This window comes from Talpa occidentalis, unplaced genomic scaffold (genome assembly GCF_014898055.3).
Source record: "Talpa occidentalis isolate TD23 unplaced genomic scaffold, MPIMG_talOcc4v2.1, whole genome shotgun sequence".
NCBI lineage: Eukaryota > Metazoa > Chordata > Mammalia > Eulipotyphla > Talpidae > Talpa > Talpa occidentalis.
In genome coordinates, this window is record NW_026555331.1 from 66615130 (window position 1) to 66638921 (window position 23792).

General features: G+C 34.3%; 1 protein-coding gene across 3 annotated transcripts in view; it reads left to right on the forward strand.

Annotated features, from left to right (window-relative positions):
* The window catches only part of ATP6V1H (ATPase H+ transporting V1 subunit H), a 112291-nt gene that overhangs the window by 20276 nt on the left and 68223 nt on the right, over positions 1 to 23792 (forward strand). For 2 of the 3 annotated variants that reach the window (XM_037506640.2, XM_054692266.1), the window contains exons 6-9: positions 1048 to 1152; positions 3931 to 3984; positions 14566 to 14663; positions 23204 to 23396. In XM_037506640.2, the coding sequence (XP_037362537.1) occupies positions 1048 to 1152; positions 3931 to 3984; positions 14566 to 14663; positions 23204 to 23396 (450 nt within the window). The remainder of the gene's footprint in view (positions 1 to 1047; positions 1153 to 3930; positions 3985 to 14565; positions 14664 to 23203; positions 23397 to 23792) is intronic. The other variant, XM_054692267.1, reaches the window with a different exon arrangement.

The window sequence follows — 23792 nt, forward strand, 5'->3', positions numbered from 1 at the left end:
TATGATTAGTTTTACAGGTTGAAAGAAAATTGAAAAAAAAAAAATCTCTGAATGTGCAGAAGGGGTATTTGTTTATATCATGAGTGATGACTATTCAATACCTAGTATATATTTTATTTATTTATTTATTTTAAAAAAGATTTATTTATTTATTTATACAAGCACTGGGTAGAGTCAGAAGCGTGGGAGGGTGAGAGAATTCACCAGAGCCAGAGCGGGGAGCAGAGCAGGCAGAAGGACCGAAGACACTGCTGAGGGGAGCAGCTGGTGGCAGGAGAGGTCTGCGCACCATGCGGGACCCTCCTCTGGTGGCCGGGGAGCAGCCGGGGATGGAACTGGTGAGGCGGAGGCTTCGGGCAGCTTCGCAACCCAGCTTCGCAACCCAGCACTCAACCGCTGCGCCACCGGGGAGGCCCTAGTATATATTTTAAACAAGAATAAAGATTTTTAAGTATGGCCACTCACAAGTAGCTTAGAATGAGGAGGTGTAGTGCGTGGAAAAGATTGTTTCTCCGGCAAGTGAATTGATGAAAGTCTGCCTCTTAAGAAAGCTTTTTGTGTTCCTTGAATTTTTGCTTTGAATTCTTACTTTTTTTTAAAAAAAGATTTATTTATTTTTATACTGGAGTACAGGCCAGAGGGGCGGGAGGGTGAGACACTGCTAAAGGGCACAGCAGGCGAGACAGGAGAGGTCTGCTGCGCCAGGTGGATATCTTCCTGGCTGGGGATCGCAACCGCGCTGCAGAGGCTTCACAGTGCTGTTGCTCAACCAGCTGCTCCACCGGGGAAGCCCTCTTACTACTTTCAAATCTCAAAATAATACAGGAGTGTCATGAAATTCTTAGAACACAACTAATTTTGTCTCACTCTGATGGAAATAATTTAAAAATACATTGTCGCTATTTCAAAATACATTTTAAAAATGAAAAATTAGCAATTTTATATGAATTGCTAAAAATCATTTGGCAAAATAGTTATGAGTCTTGAATTTTTAGGTATGTGATGTGATTTTTTTCATAGTATTTTAATGCATTCCTTATTTTTCAGGCAGCAAGAATTATTGCCAAGTTAGCAGCTTGGGGGAAAGAATTGATGGAAGGCAGTGACTTAAATTACTATTTTAATTGGATAAAAACTCAGCTGAGCTCACAGGTAAATGACATTCCTTTTAGAATCTTTGGAAGGAATATAGCATCCATATTCTCTTAAGCTATTTATGGTAATTATTTGACATGAAAAAAAGTCACATTAAAATAATGCCATTTTGAACTTGATAACTAAGTCAGACTATTTTTAGGTGTCCTAGTATGCTGTATGCTCACTTTTTCTTTAGCTGTCTTCAACTCATTTCTGTCTTTTCTGCCATTTGGGATTTCCTATTCCTGCTTTTGGGTGGGTAGGGAACATCTCTTTTCTAGGTGGCTGCTGAGATTGCACAGGTCGGAGAATTAAAAGGACTCGAACAACTCCAAAGAGCATACTTATGCAAGGCTTGTAAGAAAGGAAGAGAAACAGTGCAGCAGGAGAGAAAAGGCAAGCTTTGGACTGAGTAACTTCCAGGCATAGCCTCCTTGAGACTATGAGCCCCCAAGACTTGTGCAAGAAATCTTGGTTTTGGGAGCTGTATTTTTGTGATATTGAACATTTAGGCTTAAGGTTAAACACGCAGCCTGCTCGTTAGTTACCTTTGTTGCTTTGAGGCACTCAAGCCGTATTTCTCCATGGAGGAAGATAACTTGCTTGTTTAATGGCAAGTTAAAGCAACAGAAGTTTTCTATTTGTCATGGTAAAAGTTAAGACACTTGGCTCAGTGGAGTGTCCCTTTATTTTATGCTCCAGTGATAAGCATTAGGTTCAACTAAGGGGGAGACTTGATAGGAATGATACTTAGAAAAGGAGGGATTGAAGTTGTGTAGGGAAGAGTATACTGGGAAAGAAAAGACTATGAAATTTGGTATGGGATAGGTGACATGGCAGAATGGGACCAGAGGTAATGTTGGTAGTTACATTGTCAGTGTTAGGTAACAAATAAATGTCTATTGGAAATAAAGTTTTGTAATTTAGATTTCAAATCACCAATGTTTTAATAGATTTTTAAACTGAGGCAAAAAAGACCCAAGATGACATTTTGCTAAGATTTTTTTTTAATCTTGTCTCTGCGTTGCATTTTTTTGATGGAGCCTCACTGATTTTTTTTTTTTTTATTTGGATTGGGATATTCTTGAACAGAATTATTTTTCTTATGTCAACAGTATGAATTTTAGCACTTGTTTTGGTGTAAGCTTTAAAAATATTTTACAGGAGCCACACATTTGCAGATTTTACTGAATTTTTGAGGTATTTCAACATAAGATATTTAGAACATGAAAAATGGGTATGAGGATGATATTTAAACTTTCTCAGTATCATTTGGATTCAGAACGCTTATTAAGCAGGTAACTCTTCTTCCCCTCACTACTTTTTTTTTCTGTTTTGAATTTTTCCTTTGAACAAATTACGTTCTGCTTTAGTGCTTAGTGGTAATGAGGCTCTTCTTGTAGCTGGATTCATAAAATGAATTTTGCTTGGAAAGTATATTGTATTTTCCCACCAACACTAACGTTGTAGGTTGTGTTTTCATCGTAGACTTTTCCTCATAGGAGTAACATTTATTTGTGTCTCACAGGTAATTTTTCTCTTTTGGAACCATTAACTGTGATCGTTGCAGTGCCCACCAAATGGGGAAAATACATCTCTTGTCACTAGTAGAAGGAAATATTTCAATGTCTAGGACAATTTATATTACAATTGAGCTTCTTGGTATTAGATAAGTGCTCAAAATATTTTCTATATTTTCCTAGCGCATTCTTTTTATTGCACCATCTTTGACTTTGGTTATGGTGTGGCATTTCTGCTTTGCAAGTCCTTCTGCTTCAGGTGACTTCAGGCTGTCTGGGTCTATTGTGGCTTTGCTTCTCAGAGTCTGTTCACTGTGTCTGCTGGGTTCTGGATCATACTATCTCTCTTATTGTGGGGAGACATGTCCTTTAGAGTGTTTTATCAGAATTAAATTACAGAATTCTTGTTTAAAGAATGAAGTACAGGATCACTGGGGATTTTATTTGCTGCTTAGCTTAAGTATCGTATGATAGTTCTCTATCTGGCTGGCTTCCTACTCTTTCTTAAGTATTTTCTCCCTCATTAAAAGGGACCACATTTGCATGATTCTAATGAAAATAAACTATCAAAAATCCAAATTAGCAGTAATTTTGGATATTTTATTCTTTGACTTCATAGTGAAATTTAGGAGTCTTTTGGTAGTCTAAGATAGTGTTCTTGGCCTATGGGAACACATGGCTGGCACTTAGTATTTAGTTATTGAAAAAATCAAAATCAAAATTTTCTTTGAGATACTCATTTTCACTTTTCTCTTGCACATTCAGCCTCTGACATTCACCCTAAACTTTTCTTTGATCATTTCTTTACAATATGTGAGACTTTGATATTGTAACTTGTTCATATTCCTGTGAATAACCTAATTTTAGGTTCTGTGTAGTATCTTCCCATCATCAGGCACCTGTTTTGAAAACTTTGCCACAGAATATAGCATAGATGGTTCAGTTTTAAGGCAGTGTCTTATTGGAGAAACAACTCATTAACTCCTGAGTCTTGGAAATTTATACCAGCTTCACTTATGAAATTTAACTTGATCCTAGCATTCAATTTATTTTTGTTTCATTTTAATAATTTATTGATTAAAGTATTATTTGGAAGACCATAATGATATTTAGAATATTTTATATCATCCCTATGCTTTCTATTATTTGGTGATGCTCTGGTGAATAGAATTAGGGAAAAAATATAAAATATACTTAGCTCCCATACATAAGCTGATAAATTAGGATAAAATTAAAAACAAAACTAAGTAATAAGTTATTTATTTCATAATAGAAACTGCGTGGTAGCGGTGTTGCTGTTGAAACAGGAACAGTCTCTTCAAGTGATGTAAGTATATTCCTTCTTAATTCACTGACCTCCTAACATCCTGAATATACATTATTTTGAGTTGTGGACATTTACAGTTTTGAAAGTGTAAATCCATGAATTTGATGTCATCTCCAGTTAGGTTAATGATATTATAAAAACTACGTAAATATTTATGGCCTGTGGCTATCACTTTTTCTGTTGGTAGACATGACACTTGGTTTTTCCTGCTCTTTTTTTCAGGCCCCTTTAGTAATGAACTATAGAAGTGATCCCTGAAAGTACAGTTTTGCCACTTTAGAATCAAAACAATAGTCTGACTTCAGATGCATGGCAACAAGGTGCTCTTTGATTTCCCACCTTCTTTCCATTGGTGACCTTGAAATCTGAACATACTCTCAGTCTCTTTCTTGAAGGTTCTTCCTTTTTTCAAATGGCTGTCAACTTGAAAAGTAGACTTCTTCATAAGCTATTAGGCTGTTAGCCCTTCCTTTGATAGTTGTATTTCAGTAGAATAATCAAATGGGTAGTTAATACTTACTGAATATTTATTATGTATATAGTACCGTTTGACTCATTTTATGTTTACATCTCTTCGAATATTCACACTTGCACTTTGACATAGGTCTTACTCATGTTTTATGGATTGGTTATACAGAAAGGTATTCTAGCTTGCTACAGGTGTTGCAGCTAATGAGTGGCAAAACCCCCAAAGAATTTAATTGCTTACTGAGAGAATTAACTTTTGAGGGAGCTAAACTGAAGTATTGGATCTTTAGGTATTCCCCAAGTCACAAAGCCTATTCAGGCTTAAAGAAATACTCATACTTTTTCTTAAATTTCCTTTAGGTGTTCAGAGCCATTTGGCAAACTGCATTATATAATATTGCCACTTGATGTCAGTATAAACAAAGTTTTATGCTGCAAAGTGAGAAATAAGTATGAGCCAGTAGTTCTTACCATCTAAAATGACCAACAAAGTATCATCCTAAACTGTGTAATACTTTTCAGTCTTTTAGAAGAGGTGGACTCTTTCTGAAGAAGTGATTTAGTTCTTTACTACTTTGTTGCTAAGTGCATCAAAAGTGCTGCCCAAATAGCAGAAGTAAGTGAACTCTGGCAGTGATTCATACAGTTCAGGCCTGTTATTTAACTGTAGTTTTATCAGTATGGTGATTTGTAAAGTCTGTGAGGATCCAAAGTAATTCACAGTTACATTTTTTAAGTTTTAAGAGCATTGCTATTTACCTAAACAATTCTTGGATGATTTTCATTGTTCAATTACTTTATACCTTACTAAAATCTTTAATACACTTAAAATATTGAGGATGAGTAAAATATGTGCACAGAATGAATGTTAAAAGGAGGAAGTAGAAGAACCTGAGAGTTTGATTTTCTGGTTAGATTTGGCAATGCAAAAGAAAATTAAATGGTAAAGTATTTTACTACAAGACTTTTTTTATAGTCATTCTCAAAGTATAGTGCTGATAACAATAACAAGGTAACTAATATTATACATTAGATGCATTCTTAGAAGTTGTATTCAAAGCAGTAATTTATAAAGTAAATCATACTTTAAGTCCATATTCTTTTTCCTCTAATAAAGAATTCCAGTAGTCATATAATTGAGTTATATGACTAAGCAAATTCAATTGAAAGTAATACTTGAAGAAGATTTATGAATTTGTAAGTTAATAATGAAATTAATTTTTTTGTGAGATTGTATCTTCAGTTAGATATCAATTTAATCTAGGTATTTGATAAATACTCATTAGAGAATCCCTTTTAACATGCCCACTTAAAGAGAATTTTTTTTGTGTGCTTTGCATCTTTTTTTAAAAATTATTTTATTTTATATAATTCTTACATAATTTTTCATTTTTGCATAATGTATGCATTTTCATTTTGGTTATATTCCCCATACAATTCCCACCCCCCTTATTCTGACCCTAATCCCACTTTTCCCCCCACCCCCCACCATAATGTGTCTCTGGTCTATAGTTCTTGTTGATTTTGATTTTTCCTTTATTGCAATTAGTCTTTTTCCTGGTCCTTTATTTAGGGTTTCTAAATTCCTGCTATTAGTGACACCATCTGGTATTTTTCTTTTTCTTTCTGGCTTATTTTGCTGAGCATGATCCCTTCCAACTTCATCTATATTGCTGCAAATTGTGTGAGTTTATCTTTTTTGTTTGCTGAGTAATATTCCATTGTGTATATATACCACATCTTCTTGATCCAGTCATCTATTTTTGGGCATTTGGGTGGTTTCCATAGCTTAACTATTATAAATAGTGCTGCTATAAACATAGGGGTGCAGGTGCCCTTTTGAATTAATGTTTCTGTGTCCTTTGGGTAAATACCTAGGAGTGGAGTTGCTGGATCATATGGAAGCTCTATCTTTAGCAGGTTAAGAAATCTCCACAGACTACATCAAATTAAAGAGCTTCTGCACAGCAAAAGAGATAATAACCAAAACAAAGAGAAACCCCACCAACTGGGAGAAAATGTTTGCACACAAAACTAATGATAAAGGACTGATCACAAAAATCTACAAAGAGCTGATGAAACTCAACAAAAACAAAGAAAATAATCCAGTCAAAAAATGGATAGAAGAGCTAAAAAGAAACTTCTCTGAAGAAGAAATGCAAATGGCCAACAGGCATATGAAAAAATGTTCAACATCACTTGTAATCAGGGAAATGCAAATCAAAACTACAATGAGATACCATCTCATACCAGTGAGAATTGCACATATTAAAAAAACTAACAACAACAAATGTTGGTGAGGTTGGGGAGAAAAAGAAACTCCTGCATTGCTGGTAGGAGTGCAAACTGGTCCAACCACTATGGAGAGCTGTGTGGAGATTTCTTGAACTACTTAACATAGAGCTTCCATATGATCCAGCAATCCCACTCCTAGGTATTTATCCAAATGACACAAACAGTAATTCCAAAGGGCACCTGCACCCCTGTGTTTATAGCAGCACTATTTACAATAGCTAAGCTATGGAAGCAACCCAAATGCCCAAAAATATTTGACTGGATCAAGAAAATGTGGTACATATACACAGTGGAATATTACTCAGCAATCAGAAAAGATAAACACATGCAGTTTGTAGTAACATGGATGGAGCTAGAAGGGATCATGCTTAGCGAAATAAATCAGAAAGAAAAAAATACCAGATGGTCTCACTCATAGCAGGAATTTAGAAAACCTAAATAAGAGACCAGGAAAAAGACTAATCAATACAAAGTAAAAATCAAAATCAACAAGCACTTATAAACCAGAAATTCACTGGAGGGGAGGGGCGGGGTGGGGAAAGGAAGGACTAGAGTCAAAATAAGGTGGGGGGGGGTGTAATTGTATGGGGACTATAACCAAAATGAAAATGCATACATTGTGCAAAGATGAAAAAAAAATGTAAGAATTATATAAAATAAAATATTTAAATAATAATAAAAAAGAAATCTCCACAGAGCTTTCCATAGTGGTTGGACCATTTTGCACTCCCACCAGCAGTACAGGAGAGTTCCTTTTTCTCCACATCCTTGCCAATGTTTTTTGTTGCTAGTTTTTTTAATATGTGCCATTCTCACTGGTGTAAGATGGTATCTCATTGTAGTTTTGATTTGCATTTCCCTGATTACAAGAAATGTTGAACATTTTTTCATATGCCTGTTGGCCATTTGCATATCTTCTTAAAGAGAATTTTTGGCCTACATGTATTTTATTCCTTAATAAGAGGTGATAATTATCATATAACTTAGAATGTTTTAGTGCTTTGTAGAAACTGATATTTAGTTTCTTCCAGGTTTTTTAAAAATCTGCAACTGAAATCAGTATTATTTTCCTTCACTGATAAGAAAACAAGTTTAAAAGTTTAAGTGATTTGCCAAAGATAATTTGGCCAAACTTCTGTGATTGGTAAAACCACTCTTTCTTTCCTCCCTTCTTTTCTTTGGTTGTTTTTTTCATCATACCACACTTTATATAAAGTAAAATGCACATATTTTAAATATCTAGCTCAGCAAATTTATATTATATAGCCTTCTACTCAAAACTTTCACCTCAAACTCCTATAAAGGTTATTCTTACTGTGACATCTAATACCCTAAATTAGTTTTGTCTGATCTTGAGCTCCATGTGCGTGGAATCAAACAGTATGAATTCTTACATGCCTGAATTCTCTTGTGCAATATTGTGTTTATGATATTCATTCATGTTATACTTAGAAGTAATTCATTCCTTTTATTGCTGTGCAGTCTATTAAATAAATATTATCCAGTCTCTTTGTGATGGGTAAAGTATTTTACTTTGTGATGGGTATTTGTATTGCTTCTAGTTTTTGGCCATTGTGAATAATCTTGCTGTGAACATTCTGTCAATTTTTTTTTGTCAATGTGATCACTTATGTTTGGAGCACTTAATGCTAGAATGCAAGGGATGTGATATAGAGCATATGTACATTTAGTTTTAGTAACTCTTTCCCATCAGTTTTCTAAACCATTTTATGTATTTGTCAAGAAAGTATATGAAATCCAGTTTGTTAATACTTGTTTTGTAACTCAATATGTGGTTAGTCCTGGAGAATGTCCCTTGTACAATTGAAAGAAATGTGTTTTCTTCTTTTTTGGGGTGCAGTGCCCTATATGTGTCTATTAGGGCCTTGCTGTCTAATTCTTTGCTTAAGGCTAATGTGTCCCTATTCATTTTCTGTGTCATTGATATGTCTGTTGGTGAGAGTGGGTTGTTGAAATCTCCTACCACAGATGTATTTTTTCCAGAGTTGAAAGTAGTTCCCTATTATATTTTGGTGTTCCTTTGTTTGGTGAATATATATTGATGAGTATTATATCTTCCTGATGTATTATTCCCCTAATGATTATGTAATGTCTAGCCCTGTCTTTTGTTAACTTTTATAACTGGAAATCTATTTTGTCAGATATAAACATGCCTGTCCCCACCTACTTTGTTTCCCGTTCACTTATAGGATTATTTCCCAACATTGTTCCTTGAGTCTGTGTTTATTTTTGAGCTCAGATGTGTCTCCTGGAGATAGCAGGAAGTTGAATTTTGTTTCCTGATCCAACTGTATACTCTGTGTCTTTGAATTGGTGAATTCAGTCTGCTTATATTTACAGTGATTAATGATACTTGAAAGTCTGTTGCTGTCAGTTTGTCCTTTATTTTTTGGTTGTATCTGTTTCTTTTTTCAGTTCTTGGTGTATATTTTACCATTTGGCTTAGATCCTAACCTTGCTTTCAGTATTTCTTGGCAGGTGGGGGTCTAGTATTTGCAAACTCCTTCAGTTTCTATTTGTCTGAGAAGGCCTTTATTTCTCCCTCATATCTAAAGGAGGGTCTTGCAAAGCAGAGTATTATTGTCTGGCTTTATCTTTTTTGGATAACATTCCATTCTTTCCTTGCCCACAGTGTTTCTTCAGAGAAGTCTGATGTTCGTCTGACTGGATTGCCTTATAGGTTATCTACTTTTCCCCCCTCACCAGCTACAATATTTTTTCTTTGTTTTGAGCTTTTAGAAGTTTCACTAGTATATGTCTTGGTTTAGATCTCATTTTTTAGGTAGCCAGCTGTTCTTTAGCTTCATAGATTTATATATTTAGTTCCTTCTCCAGTTTCATATAAATAAATTCTCTATTTTCTCGCTCTCTCTTCCCCTTCTGTAATACACATTCTTATATTACCTTTATTCATGGTATTGAATATAGTTCTTGAAGTGTTTCTTCAAAATTTTTCTTTATTTCTCTTTTTTCCCCTTCAACCTTGCCTCTTTGTTTATTTGGGTTTTCAGATTCTCTGGTTTTCTCTTCCATTTGGTTTAGTCTACTTTCATAGCTTTCTGCAGTGTTTTCCATCTCTTTTACAACCTGCATTTCTGTTATTTCTTATTTAGACTATCAATTCTGATCTTCTGTTGGTTCATTTTGTTTCTGAGAGCATTAATTTATTATTCTGAATTTTCTTAAACTTCTTGGATCCAATTTTCTGTGCTCTTCAAATTTCTTTATCATGGAATTTTTGAATTCTGTGTTAGGAAAAATTGGTCTTCAGTTTTTTTGTGATTAGGTTCTGGGAATTTATCTCTTCCTGTGGTATAGTAATGTCCTGAGGACTCATAAGGCCTTTTGTTGAGTTTTTCGGTCTACCCATTACTTGCTTTCATGGCCATTCTTCTGTGGGTGGACCTTCTGCTGGTCATGGTTCTTCCCCACCATGCTGGACCTGGGCCCTGGGTCCTTACCGGCAGAATTGAGGGTCTTTGGTTTCCAGTGGGTCCTTTGGGCCTTGGCTTGGGTATTGCACTGCTTCTGCACACTGAACTTAGTCTGGTATTTGGACTATACTCTTTGTGTGAAGGATACTGAAACTTCTGAGGAGCTGAAGGACACACTGCAGTATCATTTATTTGTGTTGTTTTATTTATTTTTATTTTTATTTTTATTTTTTTAAAGATTTATTTATTTATTTATACAAGCACTGGGTACAGTCAGAGGCACGGGAGAGTGAGAGAATTCACCAGAGCCAGAGCGGAGAGTCTAACAGGCAGAGTGTTCTACTGCTAAGTAGAACTGCTGAGGGGCACACTGCTGAGGGGAGCAGCAGGCGGCAGGAGAGGTCTGAGCGCCATGTGGGACCCTCGCCTGGCAGCCAGGGATCGAACGGCGCTGCAGAGACTGCGGGCAGCTTTGCAACCCAGTGCTCAACCGCTGCGCCACCGGGGAGGCCCTTACTTGTGTTGTTTTAAAAAGAACTAATATCACACAGAATTTTTACACTGTTAACACAGAAATTCTAATAATGCTTTTGTCTTATGAATGGTACTGAAGGGTGAGTAACTTCTTATTTAACCTTCTCTCTACTGATTGGATGTGCAGAACATTTCCTGTAAAATTCAGGTCAGTAAAAATTATGTACACAAATAGCAGCATAGCTCCATACTACTTGTAAAGTCATACCTCCAGTTCATAACTATATTTAATAATACCTGATCATAGAGACATCCTCTTTGGGAGTTCTGAGCATAGAAGTTAAGGGGACTCATAGAGAGGTTATCTGGGAAAAGGCGATATTCTGCTACAGCTCAGAGAGAAGGCACAGTCTCTTCCTTACTTGTTTCTTTCATGTGACATTCCTATTTGGGAGGAGCAATATTTGATCAACTCAAATACTACTTCATCAGTTTGGCGATTCTCAATATTGTCCTGTAAGATAGACTGTTTCTTTGCCTTTCATTTCTTGTTTACTTTGCCTTTGTTTGAAATCTTACGTAATTTAAGGATTTTCTATCAGCAATTATAGCTATTTCAGGAATGTTTTTCAAATGTCATAATGTCTGATAATAGAATAGGAAATCCTAACAAAAGGAAAAATACACAGCAAACAAAGATCAAGGTTGATGTTTGCATTGAATTGTTTGGAGGATAATGGTAAATTCCTATGTCATAATGGAAATAAACTTAAGGGAAATGATAATATAAAATTTTGGGCCATCTATATTTTGTCCTTTTCTTAAAAATCTTGATGGCATAAAACAAAAATGACTTTACTTGGCCCAAATACATCTTAATACTTTCTGTTCTACTTTTTTCCATCTAAAGCCAAATAGCAAATTAGAAAAAATAAGGTCAAATGGAAGAATATTTATTTATTTAGCAATAAAGACTTTTAAAGTGCTGCTATAAAAAAAGACTCCTTTTTGCCCTCCGGTAAAATGGAAATGATTCTTTTCCCCTTTATTCAGGTAATATTAATTTACAACAATAGATTGGGGTAATAGATTCACACCTCATCAGATGTATGTTTCCACTCTACTGATGGAGATGCTTGATAAATATATGTGCGTGTGCGTGCACACACACACACAGAGGGAATGAATAGAGACTTATTTGTAGTACTATGGAAGTTATTAGTTCCATCTGGAGAAATCAAAATACAATAATAGATGCAGCAGTGAACACTTTTTGGAATATTATGTGACAGGTAATATTGAAAACTTTCACACATTAATGAAATTATTGCCTCACACTATAGGATTTGTCCTATTAACCCATTTTGTAGGTAGGACATTCATTTAAGTCATTTAAATTTATGTAAATTGTAAGTGGCTGAGTGTTGTAGATTGGTTTCTAGGACCTTTGTTCTCAACCATTATGCTATGCCACTATGTTTCTTTCATGGTGAGTAGATAAACCTTGGAGTAAAACTTATAGTATGTTAGTCAACTTAGATGGAGAGTACATGAAAGGAGAGTGTCGTAAGTAGTTGGAGAGAACTGTTTGCTTCTCAGGTGGAAATAACTGTTGGAACTGGCAATTAACATCACTGGTGATCCTGTCACTCTCCATCTTATGGCATGGTAAGATAGAAGAGAGGTAAATATTTGGTGATAAGTATTGGGATAGAGACAGATGAAGAATTTGGAATAGATTTAAGATGGAAAAGAATTGAGTATATTTAGGGGCTGAGGAGAGGATCATCATCAAAAAAAGAAACTGAAGATGTAGAAGAGGGGTCTGACTGGTAGGCATAATGTGTGAGGAATGGGATACAGACCCTGCTGGAGCTGTGGCTCCTGGCTAGGAAGAGGGCCAACCATCTCTGCTAGGTGAAAGGTAAGAATGGCTTTGAAATTAATTTAAAGGAGGTGTGATATGCTGGTACTGACCTTTAACTAATGATCACTTTTTTTCTTTTGCTGAGAGTGAAGGAATAGAATAGAATAGGAGGATCATGGTAAATGTGACAGTGACTCTGGGGAATGACAGAACAAACTGGAATTGCTTGATGATTTTGTGTGATAGTGAAATTTTCTACAATCTTTTGGGTAGGATTAGAGATGGTAACTGGTCGGATTTACCAAAGGCTGATTATTTTCTTTAAAAACATCATTGAATAATCTTATACATGAAGGTAATAGATCAAAGCAAGTGAAGAACAGGGAAACCATATAATTTACTTTGTTTAAAGAATGGCAATAATTTAATCCTTTTTCAGTGTGTTGCCTTCATTATACACTTTGAAAGTAATTTCTGGAATACCATTTAGACTATCTTAGTATGAGAAACTACAGTTTTAGAACCACCATATTTTGTATGCTCATTTATGATGTCAATCCTAAAGCTATAAATAACAGCAAAGAATCTATACCTGCAAATATATTGTATTTCAACATACAGTTTTCTGTCAGTATAGCATGGTAAATATATGCAGAAAAGAAAGATTTATAGTTAACCACGAAATTTTAATGTTGAGAGGAAATTGATGATAAATGTAAGAGGAGCATGTGCCCTTTTTATTCATTGCATGTGGAAATTCTCTGCTTTGTCTCTTTCTCTAAATAAGAAAGATGGAATTCTCCGCCATAAAAGTTTCTACCTGCTGTCTTAACTGGAAAAAAAGTATTTTTTTCCATAGGGAAGATTGTCTTAGAGCTGAAAAATGCACTTATTTTTGGTCATTAATTTCTGCTACTGGATTCATTAATTTCTGCTACTGGTCATTAATTTCTGCTTCACGGCAACTATGTTTACTACTTTTTAAATAAAATCTAAGATAACCTTTTCTTGATAACTTCTGATTATTATGCCAGTTGTACTTTCATCATCGTGTTTTTGTAAGTTTCAACAACTTTTTTTAAAATTAAAACAAGGAACTTAACAGCATCATGTATATTAGTATTGGTAAATTTATGTAACATCAATGGTTCTCTCCTTTTTCTTTTTTCAATTAGCATGTTCTTAAGGGTAGTCTGAAATTTCCTCTTGTCTTGTCATTTCTGGTGGATGTAGGCTCATTGTGAATATTTCAAAAAGACCTAGCTTTGGTAAAATGGAGGAGCCTGCAACTTCCTGGGGATATTCTTACTTATTTCAAGTTTTAAATTTAACCACAATTTCTCTAAGACAGTGCTATTGGACTGACAGTTTTTAAAAAAAAATCAGTCTTTTTCTAATGTTTAATTAGGCTTTTTATAAGCTGTATACCCTTTAAAAAAAAACCAAAAACTTTCTATTTCTATGAAATGACTAGTATATATATCCTAAATGAATACCTTCATTTAATCCTAACATCCTTGTGTGTGCTTGGGATGTTATCCTCATTAAGAACGAAGATATTAAGTACTAGAAAGGTTCAGTAACTCACCTAAGACCATTCAAATATAGGCCTGTCTCAAAGTATACACTTTTCCCTCTTTTATTTTATTGTTCTTTGGCATTTCTATAATTGTGAAGAATTCTATTCTCTATATCGTACCTTTATTCAGAGGTAAATGAAGCATTGAAAAGTATTATGTTATTTATTAAACAATATCAAAGAACTAATTTGTTCCTTTTATCTCCCTAACTGTGTATGTCAAATTGCCTTGAATTGTGTAGGCTTAGTTTGGCTGAAAAATCAGCTTCATTTCTGAGAGATAGTGAGGAAAACAATAAGTTTTGACTTTTAATAAGATACTAGGAAATTTTGATGTTCTTATAAGAAACATCAGTAAAAGAAAAAACAGACTTTTTGAATATGTATCATCTCCTGACTTTCAGTGCTTTCCAATTTTAAACCTTGTCCTCTTTCTTGCATAGAGCTCTCAGTATGTACAGTGTGTTGCTGGGTGTCTACAGCTGATGCTTCGGGTCAATGAGTACCGCTTTGCCTGGGTAGAAGCAGATGGGGTAAACTGGTGAGTCCCCTTTTACGTTTAATGTAGATTAACATCTAAGAGCACCTCTCCTTGACATTTCAAGGAAATTAATACATGTCATTGTCTAAAGCAAGATTTTTTTTTTTATGTCTGCTTAGATATGGATTACGCTAACCTTCACAGAAGTGAATCAACTACCAAACGGAGTATTTCCTCTTTCTCTTGCTTCGTCTATTATTATAAAAGGTTAAGAACTCCTAACAGTCTAATGCTTGACAGAATAAATTCTAGATATTCATAATGGAAAAGTAATTATTAAAGTATCTTATGGTGAATACAGGCAAAAATCAATTATGAAGTGAATATAAATTATCTGTAATGCTATATAGTTAATCCATTTTTTGTTGTGCTTTCATTTGCAGGTGTAGAAAGTTTGTAGGTTTAACAAACTTATACAAACAACCTAGATTTTTGATTGTATGTAATTTCTTAGGGTGGGTTTTTCCTACAAAGACTTGGTTTTGATTGTCATGAATTATTCAATAATCACTGACTTCATAAATTAGTAATCTTATATTAATATGCAAAGTTTAAATAAAGATTTTATTTAAATACATTATATAAAATTATTATATATAAATCATATTTTATATATTTAGATTTAAACTTAGTTTATTAATATAAGATTATTTAACTATTTTACCATGATTTACCATCTATTATGAATAGTTAATAGAATTAAAAGTAAAGAGTTAGAGAAAAACAGCATAAGAAATTTTGATAAGAATTTATATACAGCAAACCTTTTTGTAGTAAATGGGTTTTGGTGCACAAATACCATAAATGTTGAAAGAGAACCATCACATCTCCTTTCAGCAAAATATAGTGGTTCTGATTCTTTTTTGAAATATTGTCTTTCACATTGAATGGCTAATTAGGTGAGCATACCATATTTCCTTTTTGCCTTTAGGAATATATTGTTCACTTACTGATTCTAGAGTTTGAGGAAATGCACAATAGTCATTTGAAGACTCAGAGTTTGAGACTTCACTTATATACATTACCGTCTTCTGATTCATCTAATTATTTGCAAAGACTTTCTCCAAGTAATTGCTATTGCAGGGAGAAAATAAAATGTTCTAAATCCTCTGATTCAGCATATAGCTGTTCTCATGCTGAGCTCTATTACAGAAACAGAATAGGGATATACACCTGATCATAAGGGATATTCAGACAGGCTAGGTCAGGGAGTCATATGAGGCTTTTTTATGCTCTCTCCTTCCCATCATGGAGTCAATAGCACATCCTTTACTCAGTAATGAAAATACAGCAACATTTGTGTGGGTTTGGTGTGGAATCCCACTAGACACTCAATGCCATGTGTTTTATTGGTGGTTAGTCAGGCACCCTCTGCCGGCTGTATGGCAGAATTTCAGACTCTAGAAGGAAAGTAAATATTCAGCAAAAATGTTAAGAATATTGTTCTGGTAGATTGTGACTCACCCTTACATTTAGGAAAAGTTTTGTATTAGTGTAGAGAATTGTTACTAGTTAAGGTCCCAAAACCAACCAGGGACCAGCTTTCAAGCAGAGCTATCTAAGGATAGCAGTCATAGGACTGTGATGTTAATTTTCTTTAACACAGAAGCCTAAAGATAAACTGCAAAGATGGCATTCTGTCTTTTTACCTTCTTGAAAGATAATTCAGTATTTTAGGCAATATAATAAGGAAGTATAATGATTTAACTCATTTTAATTTTATCTTTCTAATAAATGACATATTTATTGATAAAATTGACATATAATGTGAGAATCAAATGTATGATTCAATATACACATATATTTGGAGATGATCACCACAACAGAGCTATTTAATATGTAACCAGTTACAGCATTTTTCCTTGTGAAGAGAAATTTTAAAATCTGTTCTCTTAACAATGTCAAAAATACAATATAGTATTATTTCACTCTTACTTGGAAATTCCATCATTTGCCAATTTTCTTTTAATTGTAGTTTTTAATTTTTTAGCTGAGTTGGGAATAATGAATAAATATTTTTTGTTCTTTGGAGACATATAAGAAAGAATAAAGGTCATGAAACAGTAATTTCCACAAATAGTTATAATTACTCAAAAAATAATCCCAAATTCTAAAATATGGTCCAGTGGTCCCTGATATATATACCAGTGTTAACCAAATGATGCTATTCTAAGTATTGACACTTAATTTTTTTTTAAATGGAAGGTTTTTTTTTTTTTAAAGATATATTTATTTTTATATAAGAACTGGGGTACAGGTCAGAGGCACAGGAGGGTGAGAGGATTCACCAGACACAGAGCCGGGAGCAGAACAGGAAGACTGACCAAAGGCACTGCTGAGGGGAGCAGCAGACTAGACAGGAGAGATCTGCTGCGCCATGTGGGTAACTCCCCAGCCAGCCGGGAATCGAACCTGCGCTGCAGAGGCTGCAGATGGCTTCACAGCACTGCGCTCAACCCGCTGCGCCACTGGGGGGTGGGTGGGGGGCTTGACACTTAATTTTTTAGAGGATTATTCAGTTTAATGATAATAATAGGATAAATAAAATATTCCATGTTTGTCTAGTACATTTGATAGCCTAATGACCACTGGCAAAATTAGCAGTAATCAAACAAATAGACTTTTAGGTTGAGAACAGACAGTAGTAAAGAGATAATATGTTAACTTGCAATTAAGGGTAGCAATTTAGAGAAGTCATTTAATCTTTTCATTTTTTTAAGAAATAGAACATGATTTCTATTTTTTTCATTTCTTTTGTTTAGTATTGAAAGTTTTCTTTCTCCTTTGGTACTCCTCATATCAAAAACATGAGCTGAAATCAAGTGAGGAAAGAAAATTTTCAAGCATAACCTGTTTTTTTGTTTGTTTGTTTGTTTGTTTGTTTTCAAGCATAACCTGTTTGAAGAGAGTAGGATAGAACTGATGTTTTAAAAATTCCAGTATTTTTTATATATATAGTTTCCTTTCTTTTTTCATTAAAAAAATCTGCTATAGGAATGACAAAACAGTGTTTCTGAATGTTTATATATATATATATATATATATATATATGATCAAATATATTCTTTGCATTGTTTTGCTTATTGTTGACCTCACTAAAAAGTCTGAAGGTCAACCTTGATTACTGTAAAATAGTGAAGTCAAAAGGAGGATTTTGCTGGGTGTTATTGCTCCATACATTCCGCTGGCATTAATGAACATTTATATGCTCTACATTTGAAGTACTTTGAATGTATAAGTACTTTCATATAGAGTATTATATAAATGAAAAGATTTATTTTTAAACATTAAAAATTGCATTATTGGGTAATATTATATGATTAGGTGCTTGTTGCATGTGGGTTTCAAGAACAGCAGGTAACTGAAAATGTAGAAGTTCAGCTATAAATTAGTTGTTTGACATCCTACTTCCTGCTTTGGCTTCACTTAAAAAACCTTTATTTAATTAACTAATTATTTTTAATGAAGTACCATTATTTTATATCCTTGTTAATTTTTTACAGTATAGTATTTCTTGCCTAAGGTGTGGTCTCCATAGTTCTCCTACCACCAAAACATCCATAGTTCATTGATTGTACTTTTCTCTCACCCCCCTACCCCCACCGGTTTTCTCTCCTACCCCTTTCCTTCTCCCTTCCTATCCTGGGTGCCTCAGCTCTATGGTCAGCTTTCAAGGCTTGATTTTAAAGTTTGTCTTTGTCTGCCCCTTATTTTTTCTTTTCTATATTACATATGTAAGAGATAACCATCCAACATTTATCTTTCTTCTTCTGGCTTATTATGCTTAGCATAATCCCTTTCAGCTCCATCCATGTTACCTCAAATGTCATGAATTTATCTTTTTTGATCACTGTGTAGTATTCCATCTTGTTCTTCTCCTACACCTTCTTGAGCCTTTCATCCGTCTTGGGACATTTAGGTTGTTTCCAATTCTTAGCTATTGTAAATAGTGCTGCTTTAAACACAGGAGTGGAGGTTTTCTTTTGAATTAATGTTCTTGTGTTTTTGGGTAGCTTATATGGCAGATCCATTTTTAGCGTTTTGAGGAACCTCCACAAAAGTTTCATTCTTTTGCATGTGGTAATCCAATTTTTCCAATACCATTTATTGAAGAGGCTTTCCTTATTCCAGTATATATTTGCCACTCTATCATAGATTAGTTGTCCATACATATGTATTTTATTTCTGAGTTCTGAACTCTATTCCATTGGTCTGTGTGTGTTTTTGTTCCAGTACCTTATTGTTGTAATTATTATGGCTTATAGTATAGTTTGAAGTCGAAGTATAATACCACCATTCTCCCCCTTTTTAGTCAGGAGAACTTTGCCTATTCAGTGTATTTTGTGGTTCCATATGAATTTCAGTAATACTGATTGCATTTCTTTGAGGAAAGCCATTGAGATTTTTATTGGGATTGCATAGAATGTGTAAATTGCTTTGGATAGGATTGCCATTTTGACAATGTTGATTTTTCCTATCCATAAACAGGAATATCTTTCCCTTTCTTTGTGTCTTTTACTTCTTGCAACAATGTTTTATAGTTTTGCTTGTATAGGTCCCTCACATCCTTTGTTAGATTTATTCCAAGGTATTTAATTTTTTTTGGTTAGATTATAAATGGGATGGCTTTCTTAATTTCTTCTAGCTAGTTGTTTGCATATAAGAAGGCAACTGATTTTTGGTGGTGTTTTTGTATCTTGCTGCTTTGCTGAACTGGTTTATTGTTTTAATTTTTCTATGGGGTCTTTGGGGTTTTCTGTGTATAATAGATCATTGGCAAGTAATGATAACTTTGCTACTGCTTTCCCAATTCAGATTCTTTTTGTAGCTTTCTCTTGCTGATTGCTCTAGCTGGGACTTCTAATACTGTGTTGAATAGTAATGGTCAGAGTGAACATCCTTGTCTTGTACTGTATCTTAGTGGAAAGACTTTCAATTTGTTCCCACTATGATTCTAGTTATGAATTTGTCAATATGGCTTTTGTTATGTTGAGATATGTTCTGCTTATCCCCAGTTTTTCAACATGAATTGATGCTGAGTCTTATCAGATGTTTTCTTGACATCTATTGATAAGGTCATATGGTTTTAATTTTCCTTTTTGTTGATGTGGTGAATTATGTTGGTTGATTTTGTGTTTTGAACTGTCCTTATATTCCTGGTGTAAACGCTGCTTGGTTAGGATATATAATCCTTTCAATGCATTGTGAGATTCAGTTTGCTAAGATTTTATTGAGGTTTTTTTTTTTTAAGATTTATTTATTTATGCATACAAAAGCTGGCGTGTAGGCCAGACATGTGGGATGTGTAGACTGCTGAAAAAATATAATTTCTTCTTTCTCCAGAGCATTCACCAGAGACAGAGCGGGGAGCAGAACAGGTGGATCTACTGAAATACACTGCTGAGGGGAGCAGTGGGTGAGACAGGAGAGATTTGCTGCTGCATGTGGGTTAGCTCTTTGGCTGGGATCAAACTCCTGCTGCATTGGCTGCGGATTGCTTCATAGTGCTGAGACTTAATTCCTTACGCCACCTGGGAGGCTCCTTATTGAGGATTTTTATATCTGTATTCATTAGGGAAATTGGTCTGAAATTTCTTTTTTGTGTTACCTTTTTTGCAGGGGGAATTAGCATAATGTTGACCTCAGAAAATGTTTTGAAGAATTTCTTCTTTCTCCATTTTTGGGAAGAGTTTGAGCAGGATAGGTATTAGTTTATCTTTGAAAGTTTGGTAGAATTCACTTGTGAATCCATCTGGTCCTGATTTTTTATTTTTTGGGAGAGTTTTGATTGCTGTTTCAATTTCCTTGCTTGTGATTGAAAAGTAGAAACTTTATTTACAAACAAAACAAGAAAAGGAAATTTGTGCTAGGTAAGGCCTGAATTATTAAAATTACCTCTTAGAACAGAATGAAACAGTGTCAGAACAGGACATTTTGGCCATATAGGCCTAGCCTTCTTTCTGCTCTTGGGTTTGACAATTGCTTGTATTTTTTCAGCTGTCTACACAATATTGTCCTATACATTAGGGGGCGACATAGAACCATACATGTCCTTTCCTTTATGAAATTTACAATCTAATTGGAATGTATTCAATTCCTAACAAAGGTAGCATTTAGGATTCTATAGAATCATTTAGTAACTTTTTCAGTGACCTTAAGAAAACACTAAACTCACCAATTTGAGAGGGATAGCAATGATTTATGTGGTCATCAGGGCCCACTTATTCTTCAGGTCTCAACTCAAGGGCCACATCTTCCCTCTAACTTCCCTGAGAACACGGTGGTCTCTGCCCACCATTGCTTCCCATAACATTGTACCTACTACACAGATCCTTAACAAATATTTGTCAAATTATTCTATTTACATTTTACCTGTGGTCTATGTCTTCTTTGTATCCCCTTAACATGTTCTTCATGCTCCAGTATACTCAGAGTTAGGGTTTTTGCCTCTAAGGAAACCCATTCTTATTCTTGTGAGCAGGAGCTTCATTTTGTTTCATTGGGGTATTTCTTATGATTAATATTTTGGCTATAGAAAACATACTTTCAGTAGAATCATTTATATTATAAATTTTAATTTCTCTTGAACATCTTTGCTGTGTTCATCATTGCACACCATGCCTTCCTTTGAAACTTTTCTGTCTTTATTTCAGCAATGGTGTTCTGCTTGTGGGTGCATGGTAGCCCCTCTGGTCATTTAAAAGTTTTTATTGTAATAGAGATAATTTGCTATGAACTATTGACTAGGTATACATTTGTTTACTAGGTTTCTGAAAACAAAAGGATTCTCAAGTGTTAGGTAACAAGAGTAGATATAATCCCTAAGTTGGGTAGGAAAGGTAAGAGAATTAGAATTACTAAAATTACCCACTTCAAGGAGGGACCATGTGAAGTTGAAATTTAGGCCTTAGAGAGTAGATTACTGCTCATTTGATGCTTGTGTCCATGAGCTCAGTGACGAACCTCATAATTTGGGTTCTTCTGGCTAGTGTCTCTGGGTATGCAGTGAGATTTCTTCTACCATAACTGTCGCAAAATGAATTCAGCTGCTGTCCTAGGAAAGCGTGGTTGCCGTTGGGGTGAAGACAGTTTTCCTGAAGTGATACTTCAGGAACAGGAAGCCAATAGGAGAAAGTTCCTTTCCCCCATCTTTGCTGTTAACCTTTAGCACCTCCTGTTGGCAGAAACAGCTGGCAAAGCAGAAATGCAGTCTATACTCTCAGACACAGCATCACAAAGCAAAGTATAGAAGACTTACTACCTTAATAACTGCAATAATCAGAGAGCAAAGGAAATCAGTACTAGGTATAGAGTATCAATAGGGTAAAATTGCATGATTTTTATAGCTTTTGAAATGCTGACTTCAATATTAAATAAAAGCAAATCTTATGTGACAGTTGAAAAGCAGGAATACTTGAGGGAGAAATCATGCATGAGAAAACTAAAGGCAATTCAGCATGTTTATAACTGTATACAAATTACAAATATGGAGAAATGGTGCAAGTATAGCCTTTCACTAGGTTAATAATTGTGGATGGTAAAATTAGATTTAAAATTTAATATATATTTGTATATTTATACTATATCTATATATAATATATTTAATTTTATATGTTTCTATATAATATATTTTTATATATTATATATATATTTTATGTTTCTATATAATATATTATAATATATTATAATATATATATAATATAATATAATTATAGTTTTAGGTTTATATATTTAAAAAAGCAAAGTATAGAGAATTTCCACATATATACCTGTACCCCTTTCCTCCCATAGTATCCTGTTGTTAATATTTTGCATTAATGGGTATGTTTGTCTCAATTGATGAACCAATATTGACATATTTTTATAAGCTAAAATCCCACCATTTACATTAGGGCTCACGCTTTGTCATGTACATTCTGTAGGTTTTGAGTTCCCCTGAGTCCCTTGATCATTTTTTTTAATGGTCTAATTGATTGATTTCTGTCTTTCATTTTTTGGATATAAACATTCTTCTGGGAAATTTTTTTAGTGTTTTTTTCCTTGTTGTAACCTCTGTCATTCTATGTAGTTTCCTCCAGACTCATCACTATTCCTAAAATAAGTTTCCTAAATATTTTTAAAGCTATAAATGATTCTCTTGGTGGTCCAGACTAAAAATGTTGATACATCTGACTTCACCAAGATACATATCCATTTTGTCGGTAGGATTTTTTGATTATAGCTTCTCTGATGTTTGTCAGGTTTCCTCTTATTTCCTCTGCTGTATTCCACATCTATGTTCCCTTTCTCATTGTTTTGCTACAGCAAGCCCTCTTGCTTGCTAAAGTCCTGTGTTAGTAGGAAAAATGGCTAAGTGTAGCTGTGTTGGAAATGGTCCTCTGTGTTAGGGATTTAGCTTGCTTGTTATTGCTACTGGAAAAGAAACTGAGGACATAATTCAGATAGATTTTGTTTCCCTAGTGCAAAAAGAGAATCATCCATTTTTTCTTTCTTGTTGTGCTGTCATATTAAATGTTTTCTTAATCTGTGTTCCTTTTCAGCATAATGGGAGTTTTGAGTAACAAGTGTGGCTTTCAACTCCAGTACCAAATGATTTTTTCAATATGGCTCCTGGCATTCAGTCCTCAAATGTGTGAACACCTGCGACGCTATAATATCATTCCTGTTCTGTCCGATATCCTTCAAGAATCTGTCAAGGAGAAAGTGACAAGGATCATTCTTGCAGCATTCCGTGTAAGTATTTTATAGTTTTTTAATGTTACCATATAGTTATGAAACTATTAGACTCTTGGTGAACATGATGTAAAATATCATTAATCTGTGTTAATGACATGTGAGCGGGTGGGACAGGTGTGAGGAAATAATTTAAATGGGTGAAATGTTTAGAGTTATACAATGCTTGTAAACAAATATATTGTGCTCAACTAGAGGAAATTCCTTTTTTTTACAGTGTATTCCAAGAGACTGTTAATGAAGTTTTTCTGTAATGGGTCTTTATTTTAGTATGGAGTTGTATTCCAGAATTTGTATCTACTGACTAGCATTATATTTCTGAGACAACTATAAAAGAGGTGTTGTTATTTTGAACAGTGAAGCTATCCTACTAGGATACTAGCATTTTGATGGTTA